The 27,732-nt window shown below is 65.1% G+C and overlaps 1 protein-coding gene across 2 annotated transcripts in view; it reads left to right on the forward strand.

Moving 5' to 3' along the window:
* The first annotated feature begins 2,482 nt into the window (after positions 1-2,482).
* Positions 2,483-27,732, forward strand: part of SLC12A7 (solute carrier family 12 member 7) — a 67,849-nt gene continuing 42,599 nt past the window's right edge. For both annotated transcript variants that reach the window (XM_045089247.1, XM_045089249.1), the window contains exon 1: positions 2,483-2,687. In XM_045089247.1, coding sequence (XP_044945182.1) covers positions 2,498-2,687 — 190 coding nt within the window. In that variant the 5' untranslated portion in view covers positions 2,483-2,497. The remainder of the gene's footprint in view (positions 2,688-27,732) is intronic.

The following is a 27,732-nucleotide window of genomic DNA, read 5'->3' on the forward strand; positions in this document are numbered from 1 at the left end:
CTGCCCGTCAGGGCGAGGCCAGGGCTGTCTGGGGGGGACTCCCCTAGTGGCCGCACGGGCACGGCGAGACCCGTGTCAGGGGCTGAGAACCCAGCAGCAGGAGCCTCGGCCGCAGCTCTGCTCCGGGCTGTCCTTCAGGCCCGTCCGCTGCTACCGCAGGGTCTCGTGGGGACAGACTGGAGCTTCGGGCCCTCCCCCTGCTCTGTGAACCCCGGGGGCCTCTGACGACCGAGGGCCACCAGTGCTGTTGGTCCCAGCCCTGCCCCAGCGGAGGGGAGCAAGAGACCCTGTTCCACACCGCTGGCCGGCACCCTGCCTCGCCGGGAGGCTCCGGGCTGCTCCTGTCTCAGCTCAGACCGAACAGGCGGCTCCAGCCATGTGGTCCGGGAATGTCCAGAAAATTCCAAGGCAAGACCAAAACCAGGGAGAGAAAGCAGAGCAGGCGGAGCAAGGGTGGACACGACTGGTGATTTCCAGGCGGGCAGGGTCCCCGCGGAACTCAGGGGCTGGACTGAGAGCCAGCTGGACGGCAGAACGGGGCTCTGCCCCGCGCCAGGCTCCAAGCACCTGCGTCCTCGCTGTGTGCTCTGGTTTTACACACCAGCAGAGTCGCCAGATCCCTTACAACAGCAGTGAGACGGGAGCACGTGCACACGAAGTCCACCAACAACCTGTCTGCGGCCTGGGTCGAAGCGGCACCGGGAGCTGCCGGCTCTCAGCGGAGCTCTGTACTGGTCCGGGCCCTTCCAAGAAAAGGCTAAATGCACGGGTGGGGGAACCTTCCCAAAATAACTCACATGTCATCCTGGGCAAACATGCACTGGGCGGAAGGGCAGAGAAAGCACTGTATGTGAATGGGCAGGGGAGATGCAGGGCCGCCGTCCCCATCCGTCCTGGAGAGCGCCCCGGGCCTGGACGGCCTCCAGAGCCCCCAGAAGAACCCAAGGAGGCTGTCCAGGAGCGAGATGGGGGCTGCCAGGTGCCCAGGTGTGCGTGAGCGCTTGGTCCCTGGCTGTTCTCTCTGCGCTGTGGGAGTGGGGGTGGGGTACGCAAGGGGCGTGCCATGCCGAAAGGAGTCCTCGGCATCCGGCACCCTGGGTCTTCCTTTCCTCCTGTGCTCCAGGAGGCCTAATGCCCCACCTCTCGTGCTCCTCATCAACAGAGCCCCCACACGTCAGCAGGCACATTTCCCAGCCTTCTTCATGGGCCCGCATGGCCATGTGACTAAGTTCTGGCTAATGGGTCAAGCGAAAGTATTGTGTGTGGCTTCTGGGCTGCACTCTTGAAAGTGGGGCCTAACTGCCTTTCTCCGGTCTCCTCTCTCTACGGCCAGAGTGTGACTGTGACGGCTGGACTAGGAGCAGCCCTCAGGCACCATGAGGCAAATGAGTAGAAAGTCACACAGCTGATTACTGACCTTCTTGAAGTCATTGCTCAAAGATCATCTTCTCCTGGGAGCACCCTGGACACCCCACTCACAGTTTCTCCTCGGTAAACCCCTTCTTTGTCTGCTTCGCCCTCACAGCTCTTGTCTCTCGCTCTTCCCAGAATGCATGCTTCATGGAGGCAGGGCTTTCTGTCTTCTCGGATACCGGCAGGGTCTGGCGTAGCACTAGTAGCACTAGTAAATATTTGTTGAGCAAGTGAATGCGCAAAAATGTTGAATATTGTAAAGTGCTTGCTACACCGAAATCATGAAGGAGTAGCAATATTAACACAAAGCTAGCCTGGGGCTGGGACTTGTGTTGTAGTGCCCATAGACAGAGTAGGCTAGTTCTTGGCCACATTTCCTGTCTGGCGCGTCGTTCCCGGACCTCCTGGTCTCACCCACTCCTTCCCGACCGCTCCTCCATCCGGTAGAAGTCTGAGGCCAGCTGCCTGACCTCTGGGGCCAACTGCTGAACACCTAACGGTCAAGAGGCCAGAGTCGGGGGAATGGGAACATGCCCGGCAGAGGGTGCGTATAGCCCAGACCCCATGGTCCAGGAGGCCGCTGCCCTCACTCACTCCCTGAAACTCTGGCACCTGCCTCCTTGTAACGGGTCCCTGGCTGCCGTTCTGCCGCTGGGGGTGGTCACTGTCCCAGACCAGAGAGGTCTCCAGCATCCGCTGGCATGGTGTCCCAGGCCCCGGTACTGACCCCGGCTGCCTGGGTTGGGGGAGGGGTGTCTCCAAGGTCTTAGAGCGAGGCCCCCAAGACCCTGCTCTTCTGAAGGGACACTCTGGCCTGGAGAGGGAGGCTTCCTGCCTCACGGAGGGAATGTGCCCCATTCCCCAGTGACTGACCCCAACCGCTCTCCTAGTGGTCCCCGCCGGCTCCCCTTCTCTCGCGCGCCTTGGCCCCTCCGTGCTTGACGCCGCCGGGTCCCAGGGGCAGGCTCGTCCCCCGCCGCTGGCCCCGCCCCGGCCCCGGCCCCGCCCCTGCCCGCCCAGCCCGAGCCTTGCAGCTCTGCTGGCGCCCGGGAACCTGGCGGCTGGGGCTGGCGCTCGGGCCACCATGTCCCAGCGCTTCGTGGTGACCCCCGCGGCGAGCGGGGCGGGGGACGCGGGGCCCATCACCGAGGGCGGCGGCAGCCAGTACCCCGGCCCCGGCCGAGCCCCGGGCCCCGACCCCGCGGGCGCCCCCGAGACGCCGAGGGTGGACGCGCTGCCCATCCTGCGCTACTGCCGCGAGCCGAGCCGTTACGGTAGGTGCGGGCCACGCGGGGCGCCCATCGAGGGCGCGCGGCCTCCCCGTCGGTGCGGCGGAGCGGGGCGGGCGCGCAGGGGCGTTGGTGCGAGCGCTGCCCGGGTCCCTGGCCTTGCGGACCGCGGCGGTGGCTGCGTCGTCAGCGCTGGGTCGAGCTGGTGGGGGGCGTGTCCTGGGGGCTCCTCTGGGGACCGCGGCCTCGGCCCCGACGGACCCTGGCCCGCTTTCTGCCCTGCCCTGCGCCCTGGAGCGGGATTCGACTTCCTGGGCCCTTGGGAAAGCTCCCGGGCACCGTCTGACCTCATCGCCCCTGGAGCCCGGGTGTCCAGTGCGAGTCACGTTGCCAGTGTGCGGGAGACCCCCCCCAAACGCTGGTGCTCCTCCAGTCTGGGGAGACGCCCAGGGCTCAGTGAGGCGGTGGGACCCCGACAGCCCTCTGTGCCCCCGGTGCACTTCCCACACCCACGCCTTTCATCGCCAAACCTTCACTCCGACTTTCCTTTGGTTTTGAGGACTGTAGTCCAAAGGCACTAAGAAGTGCCCGCCAGCACCTCGGGGACCCCTGCCCTCAGCCCGTGTGCTGGGAGTGGTTGGGGGTGCAGGACCTGGCCCCTCACAGGTCTGCGCCCCGCAGCGTGGGTGGGGGAGGTGCAAACAGGAGGACAGGCGACGACAGGTTTCCAGCAGCTCCGGGTTTGACTGGATTCTGAGTGGCCCTTGTCCTCCAGCCTCGGGCCACTCCTGGGGCAGCCGGTCCTGCAGCTGCCCTGGTCTGTGGACGGCCGGCGCCTTTGGGGGCCAGAGCCCTCCCCGCTGGGCTGATGTCTCAACCACCCGCAGCTTCTCAGGAGCCCTGTTGTTTCCTTCAGGTCAGCGAGGTCGGTGGCTGTCCTTCCGCCCCCCAGCCCCGACGAAGGGGCCCCAGTGCGGGCAGTGAGGACCTGCTGTAAACGAAGAGCTGAGAGCTCCAGGGGTTTCAGACTCTAACAAGGCTTTTGTTGACTTACTTGGGAAATTCTTTAACGTGGGGATGAACTCTGAGCCGAGGTTTCCGAGCAGCAGACCTTCTGGGGCACTGGGGGTGCATGTGTGTGTGCACGTGCACACGCACCGCACACACCCTCTCTCAAGGACTGCGTTGGTCCAGACACGTGGTGGGCACTGGGGGGAGTGTCTCTGAGCCTCAGGCTGGTGTGGACATGGCACCTGTCACCTGCCGGCACCTGGTTCCCAGGTCCTGCCCCCTCTCCATCGCCCTCCTGACCTTGGGAGCCATTGTCGCGCTCCGGGAGGGCTGTGTGTGGCCGCGGGCAAGGCTGAGGGACACCTTCCCGCCGCTGCCCCCTTCCCTGGGCGTGCCGTCCTCTTGTTTTGCTCTGTGAGCAGTGATTCTGCTGTTAATCGATTACATGAGTCAAAGCAACTAATTATTTCTGGGACCGCCGGCCCCTCTGCTGTGAGGGAAGTGGCTGTGGCGGAAGAGGTCAGTGGAGATTTCCGGGGAGCGTGGATGAGCAAGAGCCCCTGGTCCTCCCGACATGGGGCCCGCAGCAGTGAGAGAGCGGCCTCTCCTCTCCCCGCTCCGGGGGACCCCGCGGCCCCGCCATGGTCTCCCCTGCAGGAACGCGGGCTCTCAGCGGGCCCTGTCCGGCGTGGAGCTGTTCTCCGCAGCGGGGCGCAGCGTCCCGCTCCTCCAGGTCCTCCCTGAACCTCATCCCCCCCTTCTGGCCCCGTCTGCCCTGCTTGTCCTGGGCCTCCAGCATGTTAGCCCGTGCCCCTGGGAAAGGGTCTGGTGCCAGGAGACACGCTCAGGTCTCTGCTTGTCCTCTGCCCTCCGAGCTCATGCTGATGCGGGAGAAGGGCCTTGCCCCAGGGTCCTCGAGGTGGTGCATGGGGGGCGGGGGCTGTTGGGGCCAGGGAAGCCCGCCTGACCCTGCAGCCGCCCCCTCCCACCTTCACCTCCTCCCGTGGGCTGGTGGCCCGGGGGCGTCACACCTCCCTCCCTCCCCCTTCCCCCCACCTCGGGCTGCCCCAGCCCTCGGGAGTGGGACCGTCCTGAGCCAGGGCCGAGGCTGTGCCCTCGCCCCAGGCTGACCCAGTGGGGCTGCACTTACCGGGGGAGGGGGGCACGGTTCCAGCCAGCAATCAGTCAACGGGTTGTGTGCCGCGCCCGCTGCAGAACAAAAGTCCGATTATGTGATTCTGTGATGAGACAAGACAACGTGCATTAAGTTTAGCAGCTCGGGTTTGTGGCCTTTGCGTGGTGGGGCCCCGTTCTGCCTGGCTGTCCTGCCTGTGTGCGAATGAGGGGGCTCTCGAAGCCGGGGAACGTGTAGCCCCTTGGCACAGAGGCTCCTCAGGCTGCGTCAGGGTCCCCCCGCCCCCCGGGGTCGCGGCCGGGGGGCGGGTGGGGGGACCAGCCAGGCTGAGCGCTGATTTTGCCCTCAGACCAGCTGCCCTTCCGGGAGTCTGCTTGCTGTGCGTTTGTGCATGACGAGTGCTCGGAGTGGGACGTCCCTTCTCTCTGCAGAGGGACCGGTGTTGACCCTAGCTCCGGTCCCAGTCACAGTGTCCCCGGGAGCCTGCATTTCCCTGGCACACGCCCGTCTGCAGGGCACTCTGTGCTGCGCCAGATCCTTCTTCGAGGGTGGCGGGATTGTGCTGGGGGGAGGGGAAGGCTTCTTGGCCCAGAGGAGGCGGGGTGCTGTCCCCGGCCTCCTGCCTGCCCCTCCTGGCTGCGGCGGTGCCTGGCGGAAGGGTGACAAGCCTGGGCCGACGGGGCTGGGTGGGCAGCTGCACTGCCCCCAGCCTGGGAGGTCCCAGAAGGTGAGGGGCTGAGCCGTGGCTGTCCCCCTCTTCCCAAGAAGGTGCTGGTGCAGGGTCCTGGTGCCAGTACTGTGTGGGCTCACAAAGGGACCCCAGAGAACCCACCCCACCACCCTGAGGAGGCTGATGTGAGGACAGTGACCATCGGGGAGGTCACACCTGCCCCCTCTCCTCCCCTCAGGGCCACACTCCTCAGGAGCTCCCCAGAGGCCAGACTCCCCTCAGCCCCTCCCTGTGTTAGGTCTGGGCGGGTCCGCGGAATCAGACAGAGGTCTGACCCCGGACGGGACCTCACACCCACCCCTGTGTCCACGGGCGCTGTGAGCCCAGGCTCCCGGGGAGGCCGGGGCAGCCTAGCACCGAGCCAGGCGGGCCCTCCCGTGGCCCCTGGATCCTGCCCGGCACTGGGGAAGAGGCCTGTTTCCAGCCCCCGTGGTGGGACGTCTCTTTCTCTAGAGCCGACGTGGCGGGGACGTGAGAGTGCCACAGATGCTCAGAGGACAGAGGACACCTGGGAGGCCGGTCACACAGACCTGTTGTTCAGAACACTACTGTGTGTGTGTGTGTGTGTGTGTGTGTCCACAGCCGCGTGCCTGTGAGTGTCTCCTGTCTGTCTGTGTGTCGCTGCATGTCTGGCTCTTCATGGCTCGGGGGGAGGGGAGGGCTGGCCACCGAGCCTGAGTACCTGCTCGGGCAGAGGGGAATCGTGTCTCTGACGCGGGAAACCCCTTCACAAGCCAGGACCTCAGGGCCTGGGAATGAGGGACGAGCCCGGGAGCCGTGGTCAGGCATGCCGCTGGCCCCCGACACTGCTGTCCCCGGGGAACTGGCTCCCGGGCTCAGCCTCTGGGTCTGTGAACCCTGGGAGTGGCCCCCTCCCCGCTCGGACACTCCTGCTCCCCTCACACGTCAGGGCCAAGTCCCATTCCCCTGGCCGATGTTGCTTGGAGGGAGGCTCCGCACAGCTCCCAGCTGCCCAGGAAGGCCGGTGTCCAGGGTGCAGGTTGCCCAGCTCTGGTGTCAGAGAAGCCGCCACCTGGCTGGGCAGACTTGGTTTTCCTTTTACTTAAATATTTCATGGAGCGTGACTCTCGTGTTGGCTCTCACGGAGCCACTCTGTTCAGCGCTCACTCCTGGGCCCCGACCCTCGGCTAGGGAGCTCTCCCTTGCTGGTCCTCGCTCCGGGACAAAAACCCTCGAGGGCGCATCCCTCACGTCCCTCGCTGGCAGCTTTTCCATGGGGTAAAGCCACAGTGGAGGCCCCAAATGCCCATAAACAGTTACACGGTGAGTCTGTGTCCAGCGATCCACACAGCCGTCCGGGACCCACGGGGCTTTGCGCGGCAGACCCAGGTCCCCGGTGGGACCGCCTCATGTGCGAGGCCTGCCCGGGGCCCCCAGTCACCCTGCTTGTGCCTCCTCCCACCCCGGCCTCCATCCTCAGGAGCGGGGGCTGCCCCATGCCAGCGTGGGATTGGGCTGGGGGTTCCCGGCGTGCGTGCACAGGTGTTGGCTACCGTGTGGCTGTGGGGGGACGCGGCAGTGGACGGAAGACGTGGTCTCTCCACGCACTGGAGTGTTGTCCCGCCTTCCAAAGGACGGATGGCCATCCAGCAGAGATGGACCTGCAGACACTGTGCTTGGGGACAGGGGCCGTCACGGGGGACCAGGAACGCTCACAGGAGGTCCCGGGAGGCATCCTGTTCACAGAGACACAGGGGGGACGTGGGTGCCAGGGGCTGCAGACCAGCTGGGAGAGAGGCTTTCATGAGCATGGAAGTCCCAGAGAGGGGTGAAGGGGACGGCTGCACAATGCTGTGCACGTGCTGAGTGCCACTGTATACACAGAGTGGCTGAAAGTTTCAAGTTTTAGGTTACATGGATTTTACGGCAATCAGAAGAGCTAACAGGAGAGGAGCGTGCGAGGAAAGCGAATTTGTCCCTTCCGGCCAGCAGGCGACCTGGGTCCAGTTTTCCCGAGGACGAGGAGGCCACTTCGATTCAGTCCATTCTTGCCACACGGCCCCTCGCAGGGTTCTTTCCGTCTAATCACTCTCCGCAAGGTGTGAGTTCCGGCCTTTCGTGGGAGATACGTTTGTCCGGGGATCTTGTGTTTCAGGCAGCCCTGGTGTGGCCCTTCCAGGCCGGTCCTGGAGCAGGAGAGGGGCTGTGGGCCGGGCTTGCCGCGCTGGGGTTGGGACTCCAAGCCCGCCTCCCACACACACACACCCCCGGCTTCTCCCTGGACATCCCGGGGACAACCTGTCCTGGCTGCTGGGCCCGTGGCCCTTCTCACCTTCGTCACTTGCTATCCCCTCCTGAAGGATGGGAGGCTGAGCCCTCTGGTCAGAAGGAGGGTCGAATGCAGGGCAGCAGGGTGACCCCGCAGCCACTGGGTCCTCCCCAACGAGGGCTTCTGGGTCGGCCCTCTGCTCAGTGTGCTGTCCAGTCCCTAGACGTGGGAACGGTGCCACTGGCCACACTTCCCCCTTCCAGACGCAGCACGGAGTGGCTTCTTGCCTGAGTTGGCCTTAGTGGGGATTGGGGACCCAGCTTCCTGCCCCTGGAGGGACCTGAGTCCCGCACAGGGGGCGAGGCCAGCAGGGGCCCCAGACGGCCTCGTAGGTGGTCCTGCTGCGACTCAGCCATAGCCGGGAGTGTGTGTGCACATGTGTGCGTGTCCCCCACTGGCTGAGCCAGGGGACAGGGCTTGCTTCCCGGGGGAGCCTGCTCCTGCACGGTGTCCAAAGAGTCAGACAGGGTACCCTGGGTGCTACAGTCCAACCCCTGATTTCAGCTCAGGTCGTGATCTCAGGGTGGTGAGATCAAACCCCACATCAGGCTCCGCGCTGGGCATGAAGCCTGCTTGGGACTGTCTCTCGCCGTCGCGGCCCCTGCCCCTGCTCGCGCTCTCTGCCCTTCTGCCTCTCTCTGGCAGACAAGGGCCCCTGTCCTCGCTGGGCACAGGGAGCCCTTCCTTCTGCAGCGGGCCCAGGCCCGGTGCTTCCCTGGGGGGGCTGAGCGGGTGCCTCAGGGCGTCAGGGGCTGTAGGAAGTTCCCCGGAAGCCGTGATGGAGTCGTGATGTGAGTCTGAGAAAATGGAGGAAGTGCTGTATTTAGGGGAGACCCAGAGGAGTGGAGCCACTGAGACGTGTGCCGAGAGAGACAGAGAGACTCCAAGGATTGGCTTCTTAGTTCACGCCTGTGGCTTAGTGAGTCCAAAGTCTGCGGGCTGGGCCAGCCCTTGGGAGGGCTGCTGTGGCTACTGGCCTCCTGCCGGCAGGATTCCTTCCTGCCCGGGGAGGTCAGCCCCTGCTCCTTCATCTGATTGGATAAGGTCCACCCACGTCAGGGGGACTCAGAGCTTGTCACTTTCGGTGGGTATCGCCTCTAAGAAGCGTCTTCACGGAAACAGCCAGGATGATGTTTGACCTCATACCTGGGCACCGAGGCCCAGGGGAGCCGGCCCGTACCATGAACCGTCACAATGATGGAAAGAAATAGGCCCCGTGAAAAAGCCTCTTCCGCTGTCTCTGCCTGTCCTGCCTGTCCACATGCATGTGGACACGCGTGGCTTTGTCTCCCGGTGTCCGTGCTATCTCCAGCCTTATTTCTTAGGGTATTGGAAGTGCTTTTTCTGGGTAAAAATGCCTTTATTTCTATTCTCCGGCTCTGGCTTTTAAAGGAAGGTGTTAGAAAACCAGCAGAACGCAAAGCTTGAGGCAGGAAGACGTCCGGCTTCCAGTGCGCCCACGGCCGAGCCGGCTTCTCTACCAGCCCTGCCAGGTGTTTTTGGTTCTCCCCACACACCGTGCTGCTGGCTGTTCCCGTGGAGAAACAGAAACCCATGTTTGTGTCTCCCCGGCTGCCGGGCGGGAGGGATCAGCTTCCGCCCCGTGAATCCTGCCGAGGGCGCTCCCACGTGTCCCTGGCTACGGCTGAGACCTGTGGCACCTCGGAGACAGCATAGCAGGCCGCGTGGGACCGGGGCCACCCCCGGCCCTGGCAGGTGTGCCCCAGCGGTGGTGGCACATTCGCTGTGCCCTGGGCCTGGGCATCCCCAACCTGTCCTGCATCCCTGACCTGTTTGCGGCTGACCCTAGTCTCGTGGAGTCTGTTTGAAGTGGCTGAGCTTCGGGACGCCTGCTGCCTTCAGAGGCTGAGCGAGGAGACCGGCCCGGGGGGCCGCACACGTGGCAGAACAGGCACGGGCTGCCGGGGGGAGGCCGGGACGAGGGCCTGTTTTCCTGTTTACTCAGACGGTCTTTTCGGAAGCACCACTGGGCAACTTGCCACGTGTCTTCGCCATGAGCTGTCGGCCCCCGCTGCCGTGACCCGGGCATACGCCGGACGGTGAGCCTTTGCGCTTAATCAGCCACGCGGGGCTGTGGTGCCTGCTCCCTGGGCGACATTCGGCAGGTGCCCGTGGGAAGTCCGCCTGCCCTCCACCCCTGCGCAGCGGAGGCTGGACACACCCCTCTCTGGTTCAGTCCCCGGGACACCCGTGCTCGCACGCCGGCGGGCTGGGCTGCGGAGGGCCTGGCTGGGAGGCCATTCAAAGTCAGGTGGGAATGGGGGACGTTCGTGGGTCCCAGCGGCCGGATGCCTGAAGACGGCCCTGGGCTGGCCTGGGGGCCGAGGTGACGGTGAGCAGGTGGGACTGGGCATGTCCGGCTTCCTCCGCCAGCACCCCTCCACTGCCCTCGGGGGTGGTGGGCAGGTCCTTTTTGGTGCCTTCTGTGAAGACCTGGTGTGCAGGGGCTGGCCACGCTGCCCGAGCTCGGGAAACGCCCTGTGGGCATGCAGGCCTGGTGCCAGCGAGAACCAGAGAAGGGCAGCGGAGCTCACGCGGGCGTCCTCACTCCGTGCGTCTCCTGTTTTCCGTCGAGTGCTGTGCTGTGGGGTGTTCCCCAGAGCCTCACCTTCCCGGGCGGGGGAAGACCCTGCCATCCAGGAATCGCTTCTGGGGGTGCACGTGTCCCACCGCGGCTGTCTCCTGCCTGCACCCCGCGCCCCGCATCGGGCAGGGGACCTTCCTCGCCTCGCCGGGCTCACCCACGGGACCCACCCGCCAAGGCGGAGAATGGGCCTGTGAAGTCCGATCGTCTGTGTTCTGGACTCAGCACACGTACCCCAGCGAGCAGGAGCGCCCAGAAGGGCCGGGGGCGTGGAGGGGCTGTGGGCCATGAGCTCAGTGAGGGGGAGACAGACAGAGTCACCCCTGACTGGGGAGCGTGTGGAGTCATGCGGGTCGGCAGCGTGGGGTGGCCCGTCCTTGGGGGCCAGTGGGGCCGTGGGCTGGCAGGCCAGCGCGGGTGTGGCTCAGGAGGGACGCGACAGGTATGCTTACGTGGGCGGGAGGAACGGCGGTCTCTCTGGGGCGACACAGTCCTTGGCTGCCACGTACTCCGGCCAGACCCACGTGGTCTCCCCATGGCACCCAAAGTGACCGTGACTTGGAGCTAAGCTCTTTTTTCTCGCTGTGTGGTGCTGCTGCCCGGGGGCCTGAGCAGTCCCACACCCCTCCCACGGCAGGTGCCGGCCACGGGGGCTGTGGAGCACGTGAAATGTGGCCGGTGCCACGAAGAAGTGGGTTTAGATTTTTTTGAATTTTTAACTGATTTGAATTTAAACTCCACCACACCACATGTGCTCAGTGGCTGCTGAATTGTGCACGGCAGGCCCCATGCTGCGGGCAGAGGGGAGCACGCCCCCAAGCTCGTGCTCCAGGCCACGGCCTGTGAGCAGGGGTGTGGGGAGGTGGGGCGGTCCAGACAGCTGAAGGCTCTGGGGGTCCTGACCCCAGCATCTCGGAACGAGACCACTTGGAGATGGTCTTGTAAGAGGTGATGAACAGAGCCCCGGAGGACACAGGCGACGGATAGAGGCCTCGGGAGAAGCAGGACCTGAGACCATGCATGCGTGTTGTCTGTGCTCCAGCGGGTGCTTGCTGTTCCGCTGCGGCTGAGATAAGCCTCTGGGCTCTTGCAGTCAGGGCACGCCAGCCCCCGTCCCAACAGGGGGACCCACGTCAGCTCAGCCTCCCCGGCGACGACGCTCCGGCGGCAGCCTCCCCACCGCGGTCCATCGGCGCCTGTGCGGGGACCCTGGCACGTCCCTGGGCCATCCCTGGCCAGGGGCTCCTCACCTGCCTCACCTGGACCAAGGCCCCACCCCCACAGCCGCCTGTGTCTGGCTCCCCTGGCCCTCCCCCCGCCGGCCACCTGAGCCTTCCCCAGGGCCCCGGGCTCCTGCTCGCTGCCTCTTGTTGCCTGGAGACCTGACTGTTCTCGTCCCCCTGGATTACGGAGCGGAGAGCGCGGTGAGCCCCCTACACACACTGGTCAGCCCCCTCCTCTGCCTCCCTGGGGGGCTGCTGGGAGGGGCTTGAAGGGAGCAGGTGATGCCAGCCGCCGGCCTCCTTCCCTGGGCCTGTCCCCCAGGCTTGGGGGTGCAAATGACCTGAGGCGTGACCAGACACAGAGGGGCCTGGGGAGGCAGATTCGTGGTCAGGATCCCCCCTCAGAGGCTACCCCCCGTCCCCCCCACCCCGTGCCACCACCTAGGGAAAGCTGGCTGAGATCAGGGGCTGCCTCCTTGGGAGAGCCACCTGCCTGCGCTGACGCCGGCCTGTGGCTCCCTACTCCGGGGGGACGGGGCGTACGGTCCTGTGGGTCTGGGTGTCCCCTGGAGCCATCTCGCGGTCACATCCCAGACCCGCACACTGGCCCACAGGAAGTGTGGACCTGCTCCCACGTGCACACGTCTCTTTAGGGTTCTGAGGCGCCTGTGAATCCGGCCTGGGCCCAGTGAGCCCTGGGAGCTCGCCCGCCCACCACAGATGTAGGCCTCAGGTCCGTGCGACCAGACGCTGGTCCAGAACTCTGTTCCTGAGGGCCTGTGAGGATGGCTCCCTCGGGGGTGCTGACAGGGGCAGAGAAGCAGGACCCCCTGGCCGACCACCCCGAGCCCCCTGGGCTGAAACTGCTCCGTGGGCATTAATCCTGCCCCGTGCCTTGGACATGCTAGGACTCAGGGTCATCCTGGGAGGTGGAGGCAGAGGCAGAGGCGGGCGTCTTCAGGCACACAGTGGCCTCCAGGCACCTGCGGCCGGAGGTCATCCGTGCTGAGCCCTTCCCAAGACGGGTGGCCTGAGCCATGCGCATCAGAAGCGGCTCTGGGTCATGGAGAAGGCGCTCTGGAGGCTTCAGAGCCCAGCCGGGTATTCCAGAAGGCCGGAATGAGATGCATCTCAGGACAGAGCTGGGGGAGCTCACGGGACGCTCTCCCTCCCAGGCAGGCCCACCGGTGGGAGGGGCGGGGTTGCGCAAACAGCTGCCCGAGGGGCAGGGGCCGTGCCGTCTGCCGAGGGGCTGAGTGGACGCCTGCCGAGAGGCGTTGGAGCTTTCTCGACCCCCGTTTCTCCGTGCCCAGCCTCTGCGGACCACCTCGGAGCAAGCCACTGTCCCGCGTGGGCCAAGCCTTGCTCTCCCCGCTCATGGCCGGGGGCTGGGACCTCCTGAGAATGAGGCTGCCTTTCTACCCTGCCCCTCCTCCCTCCCCATGTTCTGCCTTCGGCCCTTGCTCTGTGTGTGGGCCCACGGGTCACTGTCCCCGGGACGGTGGTGTCACCAGCCTGGCTCCCCCGCTATGGGAAGACTCTCCAGGCTCCGGCCGCAGCCCAGGAAGGTGCTCCTCCTGCTCTTCCTGCCACGGACTGTGCATGTGTGAGACGGGACTGGCCCATGAGGGAGGGGGTGGAGCCCGGCTTGTAGGACCATCTGTGGTCCCGGAATGCACCTGCCATGGCCTGAGGCCGTCCACCCCGGCAGCCCTGACCAACTCGGGTTCCTGGCTGTGCCCCTCCAGAGGGCCCAATGGTGGGTGGGGGCCCACTGGGGACAGGACACCGCGGACCTCCTGCCTGGGAGCTGGTCCCTTGAGGACACATGTTTTATGACCGAGAACCATGAGGATGTGGCCGTGAGCCCTGCGTTCCGGGCGAGTTATTCGGAAGGCAACAGCAGCGGGGGGTCTTGCCAGCCTGTATCACTGTCCAAGATGGCCCCACTGTGTGCAGAAGGCGCGGAGGGACTTTGGGGTGTGACCCTCCTCGAGCCCCCTCCCTGGGAACCAGGTCTTTCCAGGTTTGGACCTTAATCTCCACTGCGCAAGCGTGGAGGCTGCCGGTGGACTGAATGGTGACCTTCAGAAGGGACGCACCCGTCCTGACTCCCGGCTCCCGCAGAGGGGACCTGGTCTGGAACAGGTGTCCTTCCCGACGTGACTAGGTTAGGGACATGGAGGTGAAGAGGTCATCCTGGGTTACCCAGTGGTCCCAAGTCCAACAACAGATGTCCTTCTAAGAGACACCGAGGAAGGCACAGATGCATGGGGGACAGAGGGCAGAGAGTGGGGCCACCAGGCAGAGGCAGGGGCCTGTGGCCTCCAGGGGGAGTGGGGCCCTGTGACACCTGACTGTCAGACTCAGGGCCCCAGGGCCCTCAGAGCCTCACGGTCTGTGGTTCTGGGTTACGGCCGCCCCAGGGTACAGGTCCAGGTTCTCTGTGGTGCTGGCAGGGCTGGCTGGGCTCACCTGGGAGCGGTTTCTGGAATGCTCCCTGGGCCCTGGGGCTGCGGGCAAGGAAGGAGAGCAGAAGAAAGCCCCACCCCTCCCTCTCCGGACCCCCAGTGTGCCCCGGTCCCGGCGGCCCCACTGTCCACATCCGCAGGGAGGGAACGGCGAACGCCCCCAGCCCGTCCTGGAGCGTCTACCCTCAGCCCGGGAGCCGGGCTGTCCCCGCGAGCACCCAGGCCCGTGGAGACACCTTTTCTTGGGCTTCGCAGGGCTGTGGCCGGCAGCCCCTGGAGGGGCAGGCTGGGCCCCAGCCGGAGGAGCGGTGACAACTGTGTCCTGCAGCAAGTGGCCGGCGAAGAATGGGGCGAGGGGCCAGGGGGACTGTAGAGGCTGGGACCCGGCCCCAGAGTGCAGGCTGCCCTCCAGCCTCCTGGGAAGCCCGGGAACCCGTGTCGGGTCTGCAGCCACCGCGGAGACACCCCCACCGGCTCAACCAAAGTCCCCTCCCCATGCAGACCTCACAGGACCCGCGATGGGGTTCCCTGCACAAGCAACGTGGCTGGCCCCGCCTGCCCCTCACGGGCACCTGCACGGACGTGCTCCAGAATGGGGGCCACCATGGGTCGGCCCGTCAGCCACCGCCTTCCCCGCAGCAGAGTCAACTCCTCCCCCCATGCTCCCCCGAGGACGGTCTGGCTGGGACCGCGGCGTCGAGCCCCCATGGAGCGCCCGGTGGGGACGCTGGCGTGGAGTCCGTGGCAGAACCCGAGCAGGACCAAGGATGCAGGGTGCCGGCAGCCCACGGGGCCGTGCCGCAGGCCACCTGTCCCTCGCAGCCTTGTACGCCCAGCCCGGTTCGCGTGCCGGCACTGGAGAACACGAGCTCCGCCCAGAGTCCTGTGGTGGTTTCGGGCAGACAGGGCACGGCACACCTTGTGCGCGTCTCTTGCTGTATTCGGAGCCAAGGGTGTCTGTGGGTTCGGCGCACCGACGTACGTGTTTGCGGCGGTGGGCGCTCTTCCCTCCTTGCCTGGCTCGGGGGCTCTTTGGGGGAGAGCCAGGACCATCGGCAGAGCAAGGGCACCCCCGTCGAGGTGTGAACTCGCCCAGCTCCGGGGACAAGGGGCCCTGTGTGCGGTTGTCTTGGGAGGGGCCCGCACACCCACGAGGGGCTCTGGCCCACTTTGCAGAGGGTGGCACCTGGACGGGCCTCCCAGGCTGAGAGGCGGGGGAGGGGAGGCCCCCGCAGGCGGCAGGTGGTCTGAGGAGTCCGAGCAGGGCCAGGTGAGGAGGGCACAGCACAGGGCCCTGGGGATGGCTGAGGCCCTCGCGGGCGCCCATCACCCCAGGGTTGGTGGGTCTGGGTCACAGCGTCGGGTGTGGGGCGCCGCCTGGAGAATGGGGCCGGGGCTTCTCTCTCCAAGTCGCCTTCTGGACAGGTTTTCTCAGCCTCAGGCGGCAACCATCGCCTACCCCAAATGAAGGACGTGTGGCTTTAGTGGCCACAGGAAACGGCCCCGCAGAATCCCTTCGATGGTCTCAGATGTGTGTATCTCCTACCAAGGGTCAGGCCCTGAACCCGGTGCCAGGGGGCAGGCCTGGCTTCGATCCGTATGGGGGGAGCCCCTCCCTCTCAGCCCCGACCGTGAGCTCAGATGATGGGCTGGAGCGCCAGGAAAGGCCCTGAGTGCAAAGGCCACTTCCAGGAAGATGTGTCCGAAGCTCCCCAGATGTCCGGCCCAAGGGCAGCCATGCAAAGGCCCCGGGGCAGTGTGGTTGTCAGGATGGGACCAGGGTGTGCAGACAGCCTGGGGTGGGTTCTGGCAGAGCATGGTGTAGAGACTGGGTCTGGTCAGGTGTGCGGTTGGTTAGGGCTTGAGTTGGCTTCTGTGGTTGGTCCTAAGTCGGAGGTGGGGCGGTCACTGACCAAGTCTTGATTATCTGGGCTGATTGCTGTCAAGATTGTAGGCACCGTCCTGTTGTCCAGGACGGTGTGGTGAGGGGCGCAGGCTCTGGGTCGTTCCTGGACACGGACTTCTGTTTGCTGGTTTGTTTTCAGGCTCCTGAGAGCCGGTGGACAGAGCCTGCAATGCAGGGGACATGGTGGAGAGCGGCCGGCCGCGCGCCAGGGAGCACGCCCATGGTCGTCCCAGAGAAGTACCTTCTCCAAGAGCAAAGGCCCTGTGGCCGCCAGTGCGGGGCACGGTTTGCAGGAGGCAAACACCTGCTGAGCAGGAGAAACTGGCAGGGGCTCGCTCTCCCCACCCGTGCTCTGTCTGAACAAAAAACACGCAGACAGACAGGGGCCTCCTGCTCCCTTGCCCTCTCCGGGCCCCGATGGCCTCTCTCAGATCGCCGGACGTGGGAAGGGGTTCTCTTCTGAGGAAAGGTTGCTTGGATGCTGAGTCACGGGCGAGGTGACTGGCCAGGCAGCACCACGGCAACGGCTGCGGCCCGTCCTTCGCACCCGGAGCCGCCCGGGAAGCATTTGCTGGGGCAGCTTTGCCCGTCTTATGGGAGATTCTGTTGACTCTAAACCATGAGGAAAACAGGAGCGTAATTGCCAGTCGGGCCGCGCAGGGCTCTTGCCTGATTCCCTCCCCAGGGGACCTGCAGGGCAGAGTGTCCAGGGAGCACCTGAAAAATCTTCCACTCGCTGGGAGAGGCAGGCTGGCGGGTACCTGAGGCCACCTCCGAAGGCCAAGCCTGCCCACCTCATGCCCCGAGCACGGCGCGGCCCGACTCGGCAGCCGGCACGGGACGCTGTGGTGTCGCCATCTCGGCAGGCACGAGTAATGTTTGGCATAAGCAAGAGGTGCCACCTCACCAAAGCAAAGTGCAGTGTCAATCTGAAATCCCAACTTGACCGAGTGCCCTGTGCTGGCCGCACACCCCCCACCGGGCACCCTCCGACCTCAGGGCTCCTGTCGACCTGGCTTTAGGGCTGGTGATGCCCCTAGGTCCTGAAGGGAAGGAGGCCGGAGCCCACGCGGCGGAAGCTAGCTGGACAAGTGAGGGACGTGCGGGGGTGTTGGAACAGCCTCAGCCCAGCGAGCGTGGGCAGCAGGGCCCGGCCACAGAGCCCGCAGGGACTCCTCCCGGTGTCACCGCAGAACTGCAAGAGAGGGGCAGGAGCTGGTGCCGTGGGGGTCACGCTGCCCGTCTCCCCAGACGTCGGGGCTCTGCAGAGTGGAGACCGTGGGCCTGGCCCCCTCTGCGGCCCTCAGGGTCTGTGGTGCCGGTCCACACCGGCACGGGGCCGGGCGGGTCTGTGTGTAGCCCAGGCTGGGTTTCCAGAGTCTTCTGCCTGTCCTGCGGGCTCCTGGGGAAGCGGAGGGCAGTGCCCCGGCCGTGCCGGCGAGGAGCAGGGCGGCCAGGAGGGGGCAGGCACAGACTGCGGGAGGTGGGGTCAGCGTCAGACCGTGTTCCCCGCCCGCTGCGCTAGGGGCCTGCTCTCCCCGGAGGCCTCCTTGTCCTTGGGTCACCTCTGAGACTTTGTCGGCATGCCGGACCCCACTGTGCCCTTGCTTGTCTCAGATCTTGCTGGGGTCCGGGGGTCCGAAGAGGAGGTCCAGAAAGTTCCGGGCCAGCCTCCCCTCCCCCCGCCCCCCACACTGTGCTTGGGTGTCTCTCCGACCCCCACCCCAGGGTACTGGGCCTGTGCCACCCCCAGAACACCCTCCCCGGCCAGGGTTCTGCCCCTGCGTGGCGGCCCCTCCCTGGGCATCCGACCCCCGTACTGTGGGCCCCGCGGCGGGAGCCCAGGGCGCTGAGGATCGGGTGACCACGGGCGGCACGGGGCCTCCTGCCTCCGAGCCAGTGGGGTTTCCTTTGGCAGCCCCGGCCCAGGCAGGGCTCCACGGGGTCTTTGAGGCACCCCCAGGCCCTCCTGTTCCCGCAGAACACCCACCAGGGGCCAGGCTGGAGCTCTGCCCCAGGCCAGCGTCCCTGTCGTGGGCTACTGGGGGCCTGCAGGTGTACCCCTGTGGGGCCTGGCAGCTCTGGCCAGGCCCCTGGTCAAGGCCGGTGGGACCCTGAGGGCGCTTCGGTTTCTCCTGGGCTGGTGGGACCTGCGTTCCCCAGGGGGTGGAGGGCACATGGGAAGCCCCAGAAATCCCTGGGGTCTCCCGCTGACCTCGCTTGGTCCCCAGGTGCCTCCTGATGGCCTCTGGCGGGGGTGGGGGCTCCTCCCTCCTTGGGGAGGAGAGGGCACGCGTGCCGGTGCGCTCTGCCGTTCACTGCAGGGCCTCTGCCCAGCCGGGCGGCCCTCCCGATGCTCAGACCCGCTTAGCTGGAGCTACAGGGAATCGTGGCAAAAGACACGAAACACCCCCGCTCGGCATCACTTCTCCATGGCCCCGTCCTACCTCACCGTCCCCCTGTGTCCCTCCCCCACCCACAGCTGCGGCTGCTCCTTGTCCCGGGACCCAGCGTCCCTGCCCGGCAGCTGGTGTAGTGGCCACAGAGCCCAGCCGTAGCCGTGTTAGCTCAGACAGAGCTGTTGACTCTCCAAACACCTCCAGCAGCAGCACCTGGGGCCACCTGGGTGTGTCCAAGCCAGGTGCAGGGTCTCCACCTGGGAGGCAAGAGGCAGGGCTCTCCCGCGGCCGTGAGGCATCCAGTGGATTCCACACCAGCCGCCGCCGGCACCCCAGCAAGGAGAGTGGTGGGGAGCGGGTGGCTCGAGGTGCCTGGAGGCCCCGGGATGGTGCCTGATGTCCAGAAGATGCGGCTGTGCACCGGGAAGGGCAGAGCCCGGGTGGGCTCAGTCACGTGCTCACACACGCTCCCGCGCGCACACACACCGCGCACACACCAGGTGGGGATCGGTGAGAGCTGGGTGGGCTGCCCCCGCCACCTCCGGCAGAACCCGTCTTGGAGAGCCAGGCTCATCGGTTAGTGGATAACTATTGAGCACTGCCAGGGGCCGCGTGGGGTGATGGAGGGCAGCACACATTCCTGCATCTGAGAATTAATTCTAGAACCTTCCATCAGCAGGCTGAGGAGAAAGGAAACCACTGTCCCAGGCGCCCACACGTGGGTGCACCTTGGCATCGGGAGACCCTGTCGCTGGGGACTGGCCGCGGGCGCAGGCCCCGGATCGGCGGGCAGTCGTGAGATTCCTCAGCTGGGGCAGGTCTCCACGGCCCCCAAACCCGGGGGCTTCTGCGCGAGAGCGGTGTGGACCTGTGGGTATCCTCCTGCTGCGGGACAGCTTTATCCAGGCAGCCAGGACCTGCTGGACCTTGACTCGCGGGCCTGGGGCCGCTGACCTCCTGCCCCGGCGCAGCTGGTTGGCATGGGGACAGGTTGTCAGCCGTGCTCAGCTCTGCAGTGGCGAGACCACTGTCCCCATCTGTCCTGCCCCCGGGACGCATCCATTTTGTTTAAGATTTTATTTTGGAAAGAATGAGCATGAGTTGGGGGAGCAGAGGGAGGGGACAAGCCGCGTCCAGTGAGCGTGGAGCTTGATGCCGGGCTCGAATCCACGACCCAGAGATCATGGCCAGAGCCAAAAACCGAGAGACGGAGGCTTAACTGACAGAGAGCCACGCGCGTGTCCCTGGACACATCCGTTTCTCAGTGAACGTGCACGGACAGGTAACACAGGTGATCAGAAGCGCACAAATCCTGCTTTCCCTTCTTCGTGAATGAGCACAAGGTGATCTCTTGGGAAACCAGCCCCAGGACAAAAGGGCCGCGTGGCCCCGGGCGGCGGCACTGCGGCTGTCTTCCCGGTGTAGGACGGTGTAGGACGACTCGCTCTGGTTGCATCTTTCGGTTCCTTGATGACAAATGTTGATTTGAGAAAGCGAGTTGGGCAACATTCCTTCTTCTCTTCCCGCCGTCTGGAGGAGTTGACTGTGATCCTCTCGTGTTTGGGAAGTCAGGCCAGCACGGCCAGCCGTCTGGGTCGAGCGAGGGCGCGGGGGTAGGTCTCGGTCTCCCAGGGGGACAGCGCGTTTTTCAGAACGCCTCGTTCTTTTGAAAACCTGGGTGGGCTGTGCCCTGGGAACATGTGCCCGGCTCCCCCCAGGAGCTGGTCTCTGTCGCATACAACTTAAAAGTGTGATTTCCCAGCGTCTCCTGGCACCCGCACCTCCGTCAAGGCCTGCTGTCCCCAGTCCCCGCACACCCGTGGCTTCATACGACAGCAAGTTCCCCTCCGGCCTTCCAGAAGCAACAGGGCCTGCGTTAAGGGGCGGGCGTTCCCTCCAGAGGCTCGAGGGCGTCTTGCCTGGATTCTTCCAGCTCCCAGGGCCCCCGGGCGTCCCCAGGCAATGGCTGTGCGGCCACCACAAGCCTGCCCCCGTCCCCTGTGCATTTTCAAACGTCTCTCCTTCCGATGCCACCAGCCGTAGTGGCGCAGGGCCCACGTACCTGGCGTGACCATGCCTCGGTCACTTCTGTGAAGGCCCTGGGTCGGCGCAGGGCTGTGGAGGCGGCAGGCTGGGCGTCCCCAGCAGCCGTCAGTCTGGTCAGTCTCGTGACAGGTGCGCGCCGCTCCTTTACCTCCACAGGCTCCTTTCCCTTGTGCACTTGTCCCGTCGGTTCCTGAGAGGCACGGCTGAGCCCCTGCCGGCGAGGCCGTGGTGTCCGCTGTGGCCGTGCGGGGCGACGGCGTGGAGCCCGTGCCTGCAGGAGGGCCGGTCCGTGGGCGGCTCAGCGAGTCCGGGCCTCCTCCTCCCGCCCTCTGGGGCGCGGCACGTGTTCGTGGCCCCGGCTCTCCCCGCCCGCCGGCTCCCTGTTCTCTCGGCGCTGTGTGGCCGCCGGGGAGCCCCTCAGGCCGCTGCCGCCGGGGAGCTCCACTCAACACAGGACCCCCCCACATCTGGCGCACGAGCGGGCCGCGCCTCAGGGCCACGGCCCGGCAGGCGGCAGAACCCCGCCGACCTCCTCACCGGCCTGCCGGTGCCGCGTCTCTGGGCGTCTCCCAGGGCCGTCCGCCGGCCGCTCAGGCGAGGTTCTGTCCCCTGGAAAGGCTGTTCCGCCGCCCCGTGTGCCAGGACTGTGTTTGCTGGCCTGGGCGTCAAGGCGGGCAGTCATTTCCTCGCACGCTTTGCCAGAGTGGCAGACTTTCCTGGTTCTGCCCTTTGGATGTGCGAGTCCTTCGTTCCCAGAAGCAGAGCGCTGCGCCCCACGATCGCGTCAGCCCATGTTTTGTGGCTTTTTTCTGTGCCCATCACACTTGCACACGTTTGGGGCCGGGGACGGCTGCCTCCAGGAGGACGTGGCGCCAGGGCCACGGACGCTGCAGTTTTGAGCTGTAAGGCCCAAGTGACCTTGGTATATTTCTGCAGCCTTCAAGCTTATTTTTAAAATGTATTTTTAACTCATTGCCCCGAGAAAGCAGAAATTAACGATTGCGGTATTTACACAAACAGTTCTGTGTAGACGGCGGCCAGGCTCGTGAGCGCGTTCCTCCGTGGCTTTCCCGCAGTTCAGGCCAAATATTTAGCGTTGGAACGAGGCACTTCAGCCCGGAGATGGTTATCTCGCTCCGCAGCTCGGCTCACACGCGCGGCCCCTCCCCTCTCCTCAGGGCGGAGTGGAAGAAAGTCCAGAGCACCACTCGGATTTGGGTTCCAGTTGCGGAGCAGAACCCGCCGTGTCCAGCTAGATGCCAGTGGGGGGAGGGGCTCTGCAGGCCCCTGACGTCCAGGCCGGAGACGTCTCTCAGTCCCTGGTTGGGGGTGGCCTCGGCCTTCAGCCCCATGGCCTTGCTGTGCCGGGTCAGAGGGGCGCACGGGCCATGAAGCTTTAATCATTTACGTGGAGGGTGCTTCTGCCTCGGTTCCCAAGGTCAGCTGCCAGGGGCGTGGCGGCTGGTGTGGGGGGTGGCCAGGGCCTAGCCTGAGGGCGGGGGGGGGGGATCCCTCCCCTCTCCTGGGGCTGGCGTCCTAGAGTCCCCCCTCCCCCACAGGGACTGCAGAAGCCCTGGGCAGGTCCCCACCTTCCTGGGCCGCTTGCCGTGACCTTGAGAGAGGCTGTAGGTCCCCTTATCTGTGCTGTGGATAATAATAGGATAGAAATCACTGCCCGGGGCGCAGGAGTGTGACCTGCTTATCTCTGGGCAGCAGCTGTTTAATTGAAATGATGGTGAAGTATTTCTGTCCAGGCGGGGGGCTTTGGCCACCGAAGCAGAAGGTCCAGTGAGCATGTCTGTCCGTCTCCTCCTGGCCGGCTGGCGTGGGGCGGGACCCGTCCCCCCGATGTGTCTGCTGTGGCCGCAGAAGGTCCAGTGAGCATGTCTGTCCGTCTCCTCCTGGCCGGCTGGCGTGGGGTGGGACCCGTCCCCCCGATGTGTCTGCTGTGGCCCCGACGCTTTCCGCCCCGCTCCACGCAGGCGTCCCAGAAGTGTGCACGCGGCGGAGAGGTGGAAACAGCCCCAGAGCCCACCCGGGACGACGGGGTGAACAAAACCCGGCCCGGCCCAGGCTGGACTGTCCTTCATCCTTAGGGAGAAGGACACGGACACCCGCTGTGGCGTGGCCGGGCCTCAGTGAAACCGGTGGTCACCGTGACAAACACCAGGCGGTTTCGTGTCTATGACGTGCTCAGTCACCGCGGTCAGACAGAAGCAAGTGGTGGCTTCCACGGGCCGGGGCCGGGGCTTAGTGTCCCTGGGGACAGAGTCTGTCTTGCAAGACAGGGAACATTCTAGAGACGGACCATGGTGACAGTTTGCACAACCGTGTGTTCAAAGGTAAACTGAGGCACATTCCTATTTTTTAAACTGTTTTAGGAGTTCATCTGAGCAAACCCTGATTGAGCAGAAGTGCTTAGGAGTTTCCCCAGGAGCGAGAGATGGGTTTTTAGAAACGACAGCGCAAGGAGAGGGCCTCACTGGCCGCAGCCTGAGCGGCTGGCAGGTCTAGGAAGGCCGCAGGCTGCTCACAGATCCTGTCCCCTCCGAGCTTCAGGGCCACACCGGCCAGCAGCTTCCTCGGTTGTGCTAACACTTGTGAGCCTCCCTAATGCCACCCAACTACACAGCTAAATACGGCTAAAATGGCCAATTTACCATTCTGTACGTTTTACCACAATTAAACAAAAACAGTTTTATTTTTTGTTATTTGACAGAGATTCCAAGTAGGCAGAGAGGCAGGCAGAGAGAGAGAGAGGGAAGCAGGCTCCCTGAGGAGCAGAGAGCCCCATGCGGGACTCGATCCCAGGACCCTGAGATCATGACCAGAGCCGAAGGCAGAGGCTTAACCCTGAGCCACCCAGGTGCCCCACAAAAACAGATTTTTTTCTAGAAAAGGAAAGAAAAGTCAAAAACAGTGACATTTTTGTCAAGGACCCGAGATTGAGTGGAGCCCCAGCAGCCCCATGGCGCCAGGACTCAGAAACCCTGTGACCACGGGGCTGGGTGTCCCACACACGGTCTCGGTGCCACGGGGATGGCTTCCACCCCCCCTGACTACATTGTCTGAGGCTCCGATGCCAGGCGTGGTGCGAGGCCGCTCCCTTCCCGAGAACACTTCACCCCATCGTCACCACAGTGCGTCGGGATCCTGTCCTCAGAGGGGACGTTGGTGTGGTCCCGGGGACTCCAGGATGACCTAGTGACCTTCCCCCGTGGGACTTGGGGACCGCAGGGGTCAGCATGGGCTCCTAGGGGCGATAGCCGGAGGCTGGCAAGGCCTGCCCAGGCCCTTCCTTGGCAGTGCTGCCCCACCCTTGGCCTCCCCGAAGACCCTTTGGGAGCCTCGGGAGGGCTGGGCTCGTGGCAACAGGGTGCTCTCACCGTGGGCCTGACGGCCGAGGTGCGGTGCCAAAGCAGTCTCCGAAGTGATGGCCCCTGCCCGGGGCTGCCTGGAGACCCCAGGGCAGTTTGGCCCTCCCGGTGTACAGCGAGCCTGAAGAAGGAACGGGCTGGGGGTCGGGCGGCAGGGTTCCTCCTGTGGCTGGTCATGGGGGGGGGCGGGCCTTGGACAGCTCCCTAGGGGTGGCTCTGTGAGGACTTCCGGCCGTACTCAGCCTCCCTGGGATGAGGGTCCCCGGAACAGACCCCCGAGGGATCAGGTCCTTTAGGACCTCCTCTAGGGCCTGGTGTGCCCCGCCCCCCTGCACCCCCGGCGGCCTCCTGTGCAGCTCCTTATGCCACTGTCTGGTCAGGGGGACCCTGAAGTCGGCTCCACCTGGGCCTGGTCTCCAAGCCGGCACCCCTGCAGGCCCGTGGCCAGGGCATCTTTCCCCCATGGGGCCGCCCTCCGAAGCCCTAGATACTGTCCACCTCCCTCCTTGAGGCCTGCGCAGACAGAGCCTGGGATGCGGGCCCACTCGCCCACTTTGTGGGTGTCCGGGGATGGCCACAGGGCCTGGCACGGCGGTTCTCAGGGATGGAGCCTCGAGCCCATGGAGGGACTGGTCGGCCAAGGAGTTGGCCTGCCCTGGGGGCCTACCCTCTTCCGCCTGTCGGGACACCACCACCCTTTCCTGGGAGAGCCCGCCCGGCTTCTAAGGGCGGCCTGTGGACGGCTGTCTGGGGCTCCCTGCCTCGGGACCCAGGCTGGGCGTGGGTGGGCAGGGGCTCGCGTCCCAGGAAAGGCAGCGCTCCGTCTGGGCCTGCGCTCACACCTGCGGGGCTGTGGATACACCAGCTTTTGCTGCCTCCCCTGGTCCCGGCGCCGCCAGGTGCTGGGTGATGTCTAGCATGCTGAGGGGCTTCTCTGGGACCCCCGGAGCGGAGGTCATTATCATGCCCACAAAGGGCCGTCTTTTTCTGTCTCTGTGACTAATTGGGGCCACACAGAAAAAGTGGTGCCTGATGTATGGTGAGTATTGGGCGAGTCCCCACGCGGGGTTCGGGTCAGGATGAGGGAGATGAGCACCTGGAGGCCGGACGTCGGCCTCCCCTCCCCCACGAGGCTCTAAGCCACTTGAGGGGGCAGGTGCCTGGCTGTCCCGTTGGCCTCGGTGCTGGCCCCCGTCCGGGCCGACCATCCGTGGGGGTCTGAGCCCATTGCCTGTGCCTGCAGGATTCCCACCGGGGATCTCCACGCCTTGGGACCATGTGGGGCCAGATGGAGCTCTTCGGAGACGTGCTGTGGTTGGACAGTTGTTTCCGCTGGCCCACGCTGGCAGAGGTGCAGGAGGCCTGGCCTGGGCGGACCCCTGCATGGGGAGTTGAGGGACTCGGGCCGATGAGGGTGCGCCGGGGGGCCCGGGGCCAGGTGCTGCTGCCCCTGCCCTCATGGAGTGCAGCCGTGTCCCCGGGCATCAGGAAGAGCAGTTCTCTCTCCCACGAGGCGTGGCCTGCACGGCAGGGCGCTCCTGGGGCTGCACTGGCGAGCTCTGTGCCCCACGCCCCAGCAGCCGCCCCGGGGCTGTCGTCCTGACGCAGGTCTGGACGGGCCCTGCCTGCCCTGAGCTGACGGCGTAGGTCACGCAGCCTCCTCCCACCGACACGTGCTCGGCCCCCGTATGGACACTCTTGTCCCTCCTCCCACCGTGTGGATGGGCTCGTGGTCCGCCTCCACCGTGGCCGACAGGAGCTGCCCCGAGCGTCCCAGCACGTGTCCTTGGTGCCTGTAGCTCCCTGCGGGGAGGAGGACTGGGGGTCCTCGCCAAGGCGTGTGGGGGTCTCCCAACACGGCTGCACTATTCCATGTGCACACTCGGGCCGGGCGGCCGTGGGCCGATGTCCCTGCACGCAGCAGTGGCTGCCCTCTGCGCCTTTTACTGGTCTGTGGGGTGTCCTTGCGGGATCTGGACACGCCCGGCCAGCCACCTGGAGGACAGCAGTCTGGGCGCCGCGGGGCCCACGTTTCCGCTCTGTGAGGGTCAGAAACCACTTTGGCACTTTCTTCAGGAAGGCCTTCGAGGCCATGAGGGAACGTCTCAGCCACCATTTTTAGGGTAGATCTGTCCCGCGGCCCCTGACTGTAGGCTGTGCTCCCGCAAGCTTGGGGTTTCCCTGGTGGCGACCCCACATACCCAGGCCCAGTCCAGCGCAGGGGTCCCTTGGCGTGTCCTGCGGGTCTGCAGGGGGCTCTGTGGCAGGCTGAGGGGTGAACCCCGGCCAGCCTCATCGGGTCCTGACGGATCTGGGAGTCACTCCGGAACCTGGGAGTCACGTGGGAGGTCTTCAGAGGGAGCAGTGTCCCCTGCATGTGGACCTTGGGGTGACAACGAGGCGTCTGTGCCTTAAGGGAAGTCAGGAGTGCCCAAAAGTCCAAAGCCAGACACTCTCGTCCCCATGTTGCCCATTCCCAGGAACTCCCTGGGGGACGTCCAGGGCAACGGGGCTCTCCTGGCTCCCTGACAGTCCCCAAAGCAGGAGCCATGCGGGAGCCACATGGCAGTGCCCAGGAGCGTGGGTGAAGGGCCCCGGGGAGCAGGGTCTGGGGGAGGGGCGGACAAGAGAGTCCTGGTCCGCGGGAGGGGCTGAGGCGAGCACATTGGCCGTCGTGGTTCCCAGGACATTTGTTGTGGGGAGACGGGCAGGAATGGATACAGAGGTCACGCTGAGGCTACGCGGCTTCAGACATTTCTGGGGTGGGGGTGGGATCCCTGCACGGCCCAGCGACGGCCCCCGGGGGCCTGGGGAGTGCCCTGTGCCCAGGCTGCGGTGGCGGGGTGTGGGAGGAGGTGGCCGCGGCCATCAGGGGCCAGCATCGCAGCTCGGTTGTCCACAGGCTCTCACACCCCACCTGTGTTACAAGAGGCTTCTCGAGTTTCCACCAAGATTTATCTGAAAAGAAGTGACATTTATTTGAAAAGAAGTGACGTGTGAAACCAGAACAGGGTGTGAGGCCAAAGACGTGTTTTGGCGTCTCTCGCTCTGAAGAGAGTGGGAAGGAAGCCTTTGTTCTGTAACCAGCGAGGTGGGAAGAGGGGCAGAGGTTTCCCACCGGCTCCCAGCAGAGGGGAGCCCTGGGGGGGAGCCCTGGGGGCAGTAGCAAGGCCCCGCCAGCCAGCCATGGTGGGGTGCTCGGCCGTGGCTGAGGGGGAATCGTGCTCTGTGAAAGGTTTATAAAGCCTGGTTAGCGCTTTCTAACTTCCAGGGCCTCTTACCGCTACTGGCTTATCTCACAAAACACAGCCCAGCACGGTCTCCGGAGCTCAGGAGTGGGACGGCGGCTTCCTGGCTTCCCATTCCAGGCTGCAGGCCCTCCCTCAGCACCGCCTGGGCCTGTGGCCCCAGAGTCCCCCGCAGGACGTCCTGAGGTGGGGACAGCTGGCAGTGGCCATGAGAACCTTCCAGGGGGTAGTGGAGGTCATGCATAGCTTAGTGTTTCTAACATACAGCCATTTGTCTCTTAAAAACCAGGAGATTTTCCTAGAGCTGTAAAATTACCTTATTTTTTTTAAAAGATTTTATTTATTTGACAAAGACCACAAGTAGGCAGAGAGGCAGGCAGAGAGAGGGAGAAGCAGACTTCCCGCTGAGCAGAGAGCCCAATGCGGGGCTCGATCCCAGGACCCTGAGATCATGACCTGAGCCGAAGGCAGAGGCCTAACCCACTGAGGCACCCAGGTGCCCCTAAAGTTATCTTATTTTGAAAGATTTCCAAGCCTCAGAAAAGTGCAAGCCTAGTGTGAGGGCCATCACACCACCTAGACGTCCCAATACGTCCTTCACTGGCCTGGCCGGTTCTAGCTTCTGTGTCCTCAGGTGACAATGACGTGT

This window comes from Mustela putorius, unplaced genomic scaffold (assembly GCF_011764305.1).
Source record: "Mustela putorius furo isolate JIRA1106 unplaced genomic scaffold, ASM1176430v1.1 tig00000107_pilon_pilon_pilon, whole genome shotgun sequence".
In the NCBI taxonomy this organism is placed as follows: Eukaryota; Metazoa; Chordata; class Mammalia; order Carnivora; family Mustelidae; genus Mustela; species Mustela putorius.